At 41.0% G+C, this 11316-nt stretch overlaps 1 protein-coding gene across 1 annotated transcript in view; it reads left to right on the top strand.

The window, feature by feature from the left end:
* zswim5 (zinc finger, SWIM-type containing 5) overlaps window positions 1-11316 on the top strand; it is a 62978-nt gene that overhangs the window by 36403 nt on the left and 15259 nt on the right. Inside the window, exons 2-9 of the mRNA XM_061796719.1 lie at window positions 5502-5689; window positions 5938-6106; window positions 7721-7869; window positions 8841-8991; window positions 9481-9657; window positions 10204-10380; window positions 10861-11007; window positions 11116-11253. Of these exons, the coding sequence (XP_061652703.1) occupies window positions 5502-5689; window positions 5938-6106; window positions 7721-7869; window positions 8841-8991; window positions 9481-9657; window positions 10204-10380; window positions 10861-11007; window positions 11116-11253 (1296 nt within the window). The remainder of the gene's footprint in view (window positions 1-5501; window positions 5690-5937; window positions 6107-7720; window positions 7870-8840; window positions 8992-9480; window positions 9658-10203; window positions 10381-10860; window positions 11008-11115; window positions 11254-11316) is intronic.

Genomic DNA, 11316 nt, shown 5'->3' with positions numbered 1-11316 from the left:
TTCGTTTCATCTGTTGGCTGTGGCATTAAGAACAAAAGCAGGCTTTGAAAAGGTTGTTTTGTGTGCTGTGTTTTATGTTTGTGTACGTGCACACAGACTGTCGGATGCAACATCTTTTTTATCAAGTGTCATTGCATCCCCATCTGCTGAAGACAGTCTCTCGCCACCTCTCATAGCACTCATCATGAGAGTACCTAAATAACAAGTAGTATAATTTGATAAACCAGTAAATGCAAGTATTGCAAATATGGTTCCGTAAAGACATAGAATCATTGAACAATCCTGATTTATAAAGCATGCAGAGGTAGTTCTTTCACCTGTGGATAGAGCTGGGCTATTAATCGATTTTCTCGATTAATTAAAGTTTATCGCACAGGATTTTTTACTTTTAAAATCCCGAATCCCTTTTTTTTTTCCCCAGAGATGAACTCTTTTACAAAAGCACTGTCAGTGTTCCCAATGTAACACCTTTTCCAATCCCTCTAGCGACTAGTTTTCAAATGGCAAGTAGCGACACTAATTCCAGAATCATTTTCAGATTGAGTCAATAGTGTTGAACATTGCCAAAGACGTTGTCTTATAACATGTCGCAAAAGCAAGGATTTTATCAACATGTTGGATAATTTTGAAAACTTCCACAGAAATAATATAAAAAGAAATCCATTATTTTTGTGGAAGTTGATGCCACTTAATGCAGGGAAAACGTGTGGAAAACCTTTTTTGAATATCCTCATTGTCATTTGCTTTTTTATATATATATAAGCAGAGGGTAAAATATTATATGTTAAGGCCATATCGACAAGGCTTAATTCTGGGGCCTGTGCTTTCAGCTTGCGTTAAAGAATATATCCCCATTTAATTGGTGTGCAATTAAAATAAATGTTCCGTGTATTTTTCTGCATTGGTCACCGCTAAATGTTATAAACTTACTGAAATGTAATAAATTTTTTGTGTTAATATGATAAGTTAAGATAGGGTCTCTTTGGGGTAGAGCAAAGGGTTCTAGACTGACAGACTATGATCGACGCTGTCTCGCCCAAACAGGTACACATGCTGATGTTCTGCTGTAACAACGCTTCATCTCAAATGCTTCCACCTCCCCGTGTCCCCAAAACTTTATATTGAGTTCAAATGTCACAATACCAAATATCTGACTTTGATACTGCATAGTACCTTGATACTGACTATACCATGGGAAAAAACAAAACATTTCTAGAGAAGTGGACTCATAAATAACCCCTTTTGATTAAATAAAATGAAAAATTTAAACACCAGCGAAGCTATTAAAGCAAAGCAAATTTATTTATATAGCGCATTTCATAAACAAGGTAACTCAATGTGCTTTACATGATTAAAAGCATTTAAAAAGAAAAAAGAAAAAACAGCTTATATTTTAATCAAATAGAAAAATAAAAGTACAGTTAAAACAGTCTACAGTGCAAGAAATATTTAAAAGTAGAAATGCTCTAAAAAGCATGAGGAAAAAATAAAAACATTCACACTTGGGGCTAAAGTCACTTCTGCTGGCAACTTATTCCATTTGTGTGCAGCATAATAGCTAAATGCTGCTTCACCATGTTTGATTTGAACTCTGTGCTCCACTATTTGACCTGAGTCTATAGATCTCAGAGCCCTGCTGGGTTTATATGCCATTAGCATTTCTTTCATGTATTCAGGAACTAAACCATTTAGCTATTTATAAACCAGCAATGATGCCGGCTTTCGCGAAAGCTCGGACAACAATGTCGGGTCAAAGCAGATACCTTAGTCCAAGCATCCACAATCCATTCACATATGGTGGTGTAACTCGCCCGGCATTGCCTCCCAGTCTTAGTTGCACTTGGTTTTTCACACCGACTGTGAGATGGGCGCGCATGGAGTCACAGATCAACAGGGACGGTGACGCGTGGAAAAAAACATCCGGTCTCTTACGTACACCTCACTCAGCCACTCTCTCATTTTCTCCTCATCCTTCCAGCGCTTTTGATTGGCCTTAACGATGACTTCGGCTGGAAACCTTTCTTTAGGCAGCGTCTTCCTCTTAAAAATCACCATAGGTGGCAGTTTCTGTCCATTACCATGCCAACCAAGCACAACAGTAAAAGCCGACTTCTCGTGCCCCGTTGTGCGTATCGCTACCGTGGTGGTCCCATTCTTCTCTACAGTGTGGTTCACTGGGATGTCGAAAGTGAGCGCCACCTCGGCTTGTTTCTACGGAAACTCAGCTTCGTCTTCTTGACTTGGCGAAGCTCATTTTCCTGCTTCCTCCACCTCAGAACCATGGATTCGTTGAGCTTGAATTCTCTCGCGGCTGCTCGATTCCCATGTTCCGCCGCGTAACTGGCAGCTTGCAGTTTAAACTGTGCTTCGTAAGCGTGTCTCTCCGTAGGTGCCATTTTCGGGGGTCCTTACCCAAACCGATGTTGTTTTGCACAATGCACATACCGGCGCTATATACCTACTGGGAGCGTGCCTTTAGCGTCCTTTGTCACGCGCACCCTTCCCCCTTTAGGTCCGCCTACTGTACAAAGTCAGTCAAGCGGAGCGCTCATCAAAGTCACACATAAGGCGCCCATCCATTTTTGGAGAAAATTTAATACTCTTAAGTGCGCCTTATGGTCGTGAAAATACGATACCTACATATATAGAAAACTTCCACTTTATTTGTACTTCAGGAGTATGCTCTTTCATTTCATTAATAAGTAATGGTTATAGGCTTGTATGTGACATTTCTGTCTGCTGAGTGTTCATTAAGCAGGTTACAGTAATTTTTGTCTCCGTATTCCCTGATTACTAAATCCTTCAAGAAAAAAATGTGGCCATCAACCTCACAAGATTTACATTTTTGAATCCTCCCTTTCCTATCACTCTTGCCACAGTGAATGTTTGCAGTTGATTGCATTGCTGTGTGTGTCAGCTTCCTTGTGTGTGCTCACATTTGGTCAGAAAGTCTGTTGAGGGACTTTGCCAAGGAGATAGCTTAACAAGACCATATTATTCGGCGCTACCATGCTGGCCCATACCTCAGAGTTTGTGCAACCAAACAGGAATAAAAGTGTCTTGTAAATTTGACACAGCACAGAGAAGAGTCTTGTTAACAAGCGTGACAGTGAATGAATTTAAAAATTGCAATGGACATAAAATCAGGCTTCAAAATGGTCAAGAATTGAGACATTCTTTGAGCTTGCAGACGCTGTGAGCGTGTCGCTGAGAGCTCTGAAAATCCCGCTGCTTCTGTCAATCAAATATACGTACCACCGTTCTTCTCTCACGGGTCCTTTCCCGCGACAGAGATATCACACGCTTTCTTGAGCTGCAGAGAAGCAGCCTCATAATGACCATAAACCATGCAGCCATGACAATTTTTCCTCCTTTGAAATTCAGCGGACAATACGTTTCTGTGGCCCCAGTATGGTGCTCCGTAAGTGGACAAAGCCGCGGTATGCTCTCTGGTTCTCCTGGATGAATTTTGGAGGGAAGGAGGCTGTGAGGCTAACATCACTAACGCTGTTGTGCTGGACCTCCAGCGGCTTCTCTAACCACTGGCAATGGGCCGCGGGGTGGTGGCTCTAGTCCGTTTTTCTGCTGCTTTGCAACACAACGTGCATGGGTGCCAGGTGGCAAGACACGTTGCCCAAATAACACAAAACACGTCACTTAAGGGAAGATGTATTTTTTTAAGTTGTGGTCGTATTTCATGGCCAGTTGCACACTGTACTGGTAGAACTGGGTGAAATTATTTATGGACAAAGAAGTGCAGTTCCATTGAATGGCCACTGCATGGAATAAGGGCGCTTGGTTTTTATATAGTGGGAGTGGGGTATCTGTCCTAGCCTAGGCTCGTTTTTAGCCCTGCCCACAAAATCAAGAAGATTTAGGTGAAAGAGTTTTAAGCCAGGTATCAACAATTCATGACTATATTGTTCTCAGTCTATGCATGTTTTCAGCACTTATCTTCAACCATATTTAATGTATTTAGAAACAAAACACAAAAATGAGCTTGGTTGCACTTTAATTGTGAGGGTGGGTGGTGGATCCTGGGGCTGGTTTGATGTTATTGATTGGGCATGTGTGTGGCTTTGTGTAACAAAGATTTTGACACGATTCCCCCTGCTATGGCCTAAAATAAACCCGTCATTGCATTCCAGTTCACTCGTGCTTCCTCCCGTCATGTCTTCTATCGCTTGCCGGCTTTCTGGCTCTTGATGAATCCCTGAGGTAGCTGTTGGTTTGGTTAGATACACAAATCTAAATTGTACACATCTCACCTCATAAATTGCTGACCAACCAGTCAGTGTTAGAAGTCAGTGTACTTTAAAGAAGTTGCACTGAGTGTTTCAATTCCAATAAGGTGAAAGATTACTTCACAAGTTAATGATTTGTTATAATGAAGGATTTCCGAATCAGAAAAAAAGAATGCTTAATCCTTGTGCTATTCTGAAGTAAAGAAGTCATTGTCCAACAAATGAAAAATCCAATTTGATTATTTGAAAACGATCTATAGCCCCCCTGGTTACATCCTGGTGGCAGTTTTTTGGGGTTGCAGGTTTTGTCACAACCCCGGAAAGAGAGTATACTGTCGCGTTTTGGCTGCCAGTTCTCCCTCGAAAAAAAATATTTTCACTTTAAAATGGCTTTCTTTAACCATAATCCCTCACCATACCGTGGACAAAGGTAGAAGCCCGTCAGAATAAAGTAAGTAGTATAAACAAACGTCTGCAGCTTTTGTTGTTGTTGTGATTGGATTCTGAAAATTCTATTTCGGCGTTTGTTTTTGTCAGCATACTTGAGTGCCAATTCGAGTCACCACCCAATCATGCATAACCCTACTTAACATAGAAGAAGAAAGTAGTGCTTCCGTCTTCTTAATCAATGTATTAATCAATCAGGGAGGTCAAGACCCCTGATACAAAATCTTTAAACTTTGTGGTAACAGATTTAGAGGCTCTTTTCGTGAAATGGGCAGAAGACTATTATTTTGTCCGTATACAGTTTTTTATACTTTGCCGCACGCTTTCCCCTGTATCAATGAAGGACTTTTGAATAGAAGAAACAATAAGGATGCCGCTTCAGTGGAAAGTCAGCTTTAATGACTAAAAATAAATTGAACAGTCTTTGGTCACCTCACTGTGTGAGGAACCTCCACATAATCACTCGGTCTCATGCTTGAGCAGCGAATGGTCCAAATTCTTTATAACTGCAGTATATAGAAATATGAGGAGCAGGGGAGGCAGTGTTTCCCAGTGGAGATGTCATTAAGGTCTGTGTTTTGTACTCAAGCTTCCGTTTGTTATAGATATGCAGGATCAAGTTCCTTTCTCTTTGATTCTTCTGATTTTGTTTCTCATAAAATCCCACATAGGCTCAAAATACAGTTAATACTAAAACAGTAAAAATGGGGGGAAAGGTTGAGCCATTGTGAAGATGTTTTTTTTTTTTTTATCACACTAAAAGAAGAACCCAACTTAAAGTTCCTTCCGTCTCCTCTCTGTCTTGGGCAGGGTTTCACCTGAGTGGAACGGTAACCGAACCCGCCACCTCATCGGAGCCGGAGGTCACCCACAAGGTAGCCATCAGCTTTGATCGTTGCAAGATTACCTCTGTCACCTGTGGCTGTGGAAATCGTGACATTTTCTACTGCGCCCATGTGGTGGCGCTGTCTCTGTACAGGATCCGCAAGCCTGAGCAGGTAAAGTATACACACTGTACAGTTCAGACTAAAGAAGCCCAAGACCAATATCATTGTACAGTGTACACTAATTGTACTCCACGGCAGCATTTTATTAAATGCATGCTGAGAATTTTGCCAACCCAGAAAACAATATATCATATATTGTGTTTAAAGAATTGCTACATAAATGAAAGACAAGGGACTGTGGCACTTTGGTTGTATAGTTGGGGTACATGCTGTGATACAGTTTTGTTCTGTTTTCGCAGGTGAAGCTTCGGTTGCCCATCTCAGAGACATTGTTCCAAATGAACAGAGACCAGCTGCAGAAGCTGGTCCAGTATCTGATTACAGCCCACCACACGGAGGTGCTACCCACAGCTCAGAAACTGGCCGACGAGATCCTCTCATCCAACTCTGAGATCAACCAGGTTCACGGTGCGGCAACGTACAGTACTTCCCTTCTCATGTTTGTCTTTTGAGAGGAATATGCAATTTATGAGTATTTCCTACAAACCCATCAATTTATTTCAAAGCTATTCTCTGCTGTCAAAAATGTTTGAACATTCACAAGTACTTTTCCTGGATTATCTATTTGTTAGGGAGTTATGTTCATACTTATTTAGAAGCTTCTTTAGTTCAAAGGACAGCCCCAAGGACGTGTCCTGCTTACACTGACAGTGCTGCAAACAGAGAAGAGCTAGTTTGAGTCTGTATTGCCATCTTCGTGATTTGGTGGCTATATTTAACCCTCTGGCAACTATTTTTCATAAACGTGACTAGCGAGTTTAGCTCTTTCTAAGAAACAGATAACGTGAGTGGAAAAAACTCACGTTGTTTTGCGCATGACAAGAAAGGAACCTGATGGAAAAAGGGGGTGGGGGTTCTCCACCAAGTACCAAATCATGTTTTGTTTGGGGGTCAAATACTTATTTCCCTCAACGAATAGCATAATAATTTGAGTCTTTTGTTTTATTTGATTTTCTTTTTGATATTCTGTCCATCTCTGTTAAAATTCACCTACCATTGAAATTATAGACCGTTCATGTCTTGTGTAAACTTGTAAAATCAGTGTGGGGTTACATAATTATTTCCTCCACTGTACACCAGTTGTAAACCGTTCCAGCCATTAAATATGTAAACCCCAGAGGCTGTCGTACATCAGAACCTCGCTGCACCTGAGACTTGCAAAGTGTGGTTTCAAATGGCTCATTTAATTACTGGAGTTCTGCACCCATTTCACATCCTCATACTAGAGGCAGCATGGTTGAGAACCTAGCAGAAAAAGTAGAGTGACTGGAGAAAAGATGAAAAGAAGTCAGAGAAGAACTGAACCTGCATTAGGGACATGGCGAACTTCAAACACCCTACAAAACAATTTTTTTTTTTTTTTTTTTTATATAAACAATTTCGTCTCCCTCTGTTAATATTGACATTCTACAGCCCTCCATTTCAGCAAACCAACATCGTCGAGAACGAGTCATGGCGGGTGTTGATCCATGAGCAAGGCTTTGATTGAGGAATGTTGCCATTTGCGGGTTTTTTTGTTTCCACAGTCAGATTGAAACACGTGTGGTTTCAGATCCTCAGCGCCTTGCTTTGATCAATGCAACCGCCTGCCCCCTTCGCTCCTTCCAAATCAGATTTTTTAGAAACACACACACACACGGTGTAGAACAGAAAAAAAGGAAAACCGAAGCAAAGTGGTGTCGGCACACTTCCTGCTGCAGAGAATAAAATAAATACTGAATTCCTCATGTTGTTGAGTTCAGTTTGCAGAGCTGGGCAAATCTTGGATGAGCACAGGAAGTGTGATGTTTTTCTACAAAGCACGTTTTGAAATAAATTTCCCATGGTCTCAATCTGTTAATAAAACTCTGAGTCTACTAAGAACATGACACAATAGAGCCAACAAGTGAATCCACACAATCTTTAATAAAGATAATTTCACAGTAATTTTCAGTTTATGCTTTCTTTTTTTTGTTCAACGTTTCACATGATGACCTGCTATTTAAGTGTGTGTGTGTGTGTTTGTTTGTTTGTTTCCTTCAGGTGCTCCCGATCCAACTGCCGGCGCAAGCATTGACGATGACAATTGCTGGCATCTGGATGAAGAACAAGTCAGGGAACAAGTCAAGCAGTTTCTTTCCCAGGGAGGATACTACGGCTCTGGGAAGCAGCTCAACTCCATGTTTGCCAAGGTATAATTTGCTCTGCTGGATTTGTTTTAGTATTCTTCACAACTTTCTCTTTAAATGCACCAGTAAGCAAGCAGGCTGAACACACAGGGGATCAAATTTAATGCTACGATATTGTATTTATTTCTGAAGGCATGAAATACCACAAGCACTGACACTGTGAAGTGCTTTTCTCTCCTATTAAGAAAAGTGACAGTCCTGTGACAGTGACAATAAAATTCTATTCTATCTTAAAGTTTCTGCATTGGATCATTAATTAGCAAACATTACACATTGTTGAAATAATATTTCCAAAAAGGATTTAACACATCGTGTTTGGTGAAAGTTGTCAGTTGAAAATTATTAGCTTACTACTATTTACTATTACTATTACTATTGAACTTGCTATTCTGCAGTGGCAAAGGCCACATTGTTCTGGAACAAAATTTAAATATGTCTGTAAAGTGAACAATCTGTATTCAGTTCAATGGCACAAGGAAACATAGTACCCGCAGGCCACAAGAACATGTGGAGATTTGTAAATGGAATTCTTTAACGTTTGAGCATTAACATGTTGGTTAAATATAACTCGGGAAATCCTTAGTCTATTTTAGAGATTATATAAATACACTTTCTTGGTCCCTCTTGAATGTGAAATAAGATCGCTCTGAAGACGGAAAATTATATGCTGTGATAAATTTTCTGCTTCTCATTTTCAGGATTATTGAATGGAAACCAAGAAAGTGCCAGCCTTGCATTTTCTAAAAGTCAAATCATCCGCTTTTGAATTCAAAATATAAAGAAACAAAAATCCTATACCTTGCAACTGTATTAATACCTGTCCAGGCCTGGCCTCATGATGATTTTTGCGGTAGATTAGGCTGATTGCAGTTTTCTTAAGCATTCCATACATCAGTTAAACTGAGTTGAAAGACTGCCAATTACAAAATGTGACAAAAACTCTTTTTTTTGGGGGCGGGGGGGTGTCTTTCTAGGTGCGTGAGATGCTAAGAATGCGTGACTCCAATGGTGCCCGTATGCTGACTCTCATAACAGAACAGTTTATGGCAGACCCGCGACTTTCGCTGTGGAGACAGCAAGGCACAGGCATGACGGACAAATGCAGGCAACTTTGGGATGAGTTGGGTAAGAACAGTCAGGGCAAATGCACCTTATAAAAAAGGGTTGATGTAGTTTCTCCCTGTTCTTTACCTGTCTGGGCCTTTCCTCTCTCTCATGGCAATTAAGGCCTTAAATCAATAAAGTTGCTCAGATTCTGTGCAATTAATCTAAGCATTTAGGAGGTCAATGAAAACACCTCCTGGTGAGCGAACAGAAACAGAAATAAGTCTCCTGTTTGTCAGAAAAAAACAACCACCCTTTTTTAAAGACACGTTGTTAATATTAAATAGCAACAACCAACCAATTGCTGTATAATTTTATAATCGTGTAATTAAGTTAAATGTTTGACAAACTCGGGTAAACATATAGACTTGCTGTTTTGTAACTTGTATTGATTAAAAAATGTGTATTTTGGCTTTTTTTTTTTTTTTTTACTACTTTCACCACTTTTCTACACAGTATTTTAATCACTCGAAAAGCCTGTACAATGAATTGGTGATGTGACTGCCCTAGGTGCATTGTGGGTGTGTGTGGTGTTAAACCCCCACTGTAAAAGTGAGGAGAAGAGCAGTTGGCTCAAGCAGCTGAAGAAGTGGAGCGACATGGATGTGTGCCCGCTGGAAGATGGCAACTATGGTAGCGAGCTCCCAAACATCACCAATGCTCTGCCGCAGAGCAACCTCGGCCAGGGTCAGTATAAAATCACACATACAGTATAGTCATACTTACAATTAGGGATGCACGGATACCGCTTTTGTCTGCCCGAGTACACAAGTACTTACATTTGAGTATTCGCCAACACCAAGTACAATTCTGTCTTGCAATTGATGATGAAAATGAGCAAACGTGCCGCAGTGCAATGCCCTGGACTGGCTTTGTGACGTGAGCTCGGCTGTCCAGGATGTAACTTGAGAAACCCGCTTGCCAGACATCCCGTCGCCATAATTCGCTCAGGCGGCGGCCATCTTCTATTTTGGAGAGCATAATTCATAATTTGTTGTCAGTTGTCATCCACGTTTACCTTAAAGTATCTCCACACGGCTGACACGACTCCTACCTAGAAGGTATATGTCAAGCTGTTAGTCTTATCGGTTGCTTAGTATCAAAGCATTTTTATGAGTCAGAATACAAACGTACAGTATCAGCATAGATACTGATGCTGGTTTCTGTGCATCCCTACTTACATATATCTACAGTTCACTACCCCTGGTGTTGAGTGTGTGTTTTGCTTGTTAGACTCTCTGTCCAGGCCAAGGAGGACGGTGTTCAGCAGGGCTGTCGAGGCTTGCAATCTCCACTGGCAAGGGAGCCACCTCCAGAGGATCATCAGCAGTGATTACTACATGTCCCCATCATACCAGAGAGACGAGGAGAGTCTGCTGTTTAATCCACAGGGACTGCCCCTCTGGCTTGGTACGCACACACACGCACATAGTGATATATGTCAAACAATGAAAATTTTAATCAGTTACCAGTTTTAACAAATGTTATATAACACATTGAAATGGGTGCACGCATTGTGCATACCTGTATTTTCAATGTCTTTAACCAGCCTAGAGTTACTACCCAAAGTTAGACATATTATCTATTGGATCAGAAGGCCCATCACTTATTTTCCATATGCAAAAAAAGTGACTGAATTCCCACATTAAGGTAACCCAACATACATACACTATGCACACACAGTAATATTAATCACACTCAGGTGAGTTTCTGCAGTAAACAGCTTTCAGATTCTGTGATTTAAAACAGCAATCAGAAACATGGTGCTTAGATTGTGTGCGTATTATCACTTTTGTCACTTTTCCTGTGTCCGACAGTGTTTAATAGCATAAGTAGTGTGATTGTTAGAGTTAAACATGTCTCCACCTTGCCTCTTGTAAAAATAAACAGACCACGTACCGACAGCATGTGCTCGTGTAGATGCCCTACGTTCCCACGGTTACTCCAGGGAAGCGTTGCGATTGGCAGTGGCTATCATCAACACGCTGCGCCTCCTGCAGCAGCGCGAAATGGATATCTATAAACACCAAAAGAAAGGTAATGTGCACACACACCACCTTTTTTCATTGATGTCTACAATCTTTTATGTTTTGGGATGACTTGTGAATAACGAGCCCACTTACTCTGCTCTTGTCCCTCCTCCAGAGCTTCTTCAGAGGGGCGTGACTACCACCACTAACCTGGAAGGTTGGGTAGGACACCCTCTGGACCCCATTGGCTGCCTGTTTACCACACTCACCGAAACATGCCGGGTCGATGACGACAGCTCCATGGACACCGGAGGTACAAAATTATTAATGTCAACTGAGTAATAGTAGTATTTAGTGTGGTAAAGCTTTGCAACTA

The sequence above is a fragment of the Phyllopteryx taeniolatus genome, chromosome 14, assembly GCF_024500385.1.
Source record: "Phyllopteryx taeniolatus isolate TA_2022b chromosome 14, UOR_Ptae_1.2, whole genome shotgun sequence".
Classification (NCBI taxonomy): domain Eukaryota; kingdom Metazoa; phylum Chordata; class Actinopteri; order Syngnathiformes; family Syngnathidae; genus Phyllopteryx; species Phyllopteryx taeniolatus.
The sequence above is the reverse complement of the archived record's forward strand: the minus strand, read 5'-3'. Positions and strand labels throughout refer to the sequence as shown.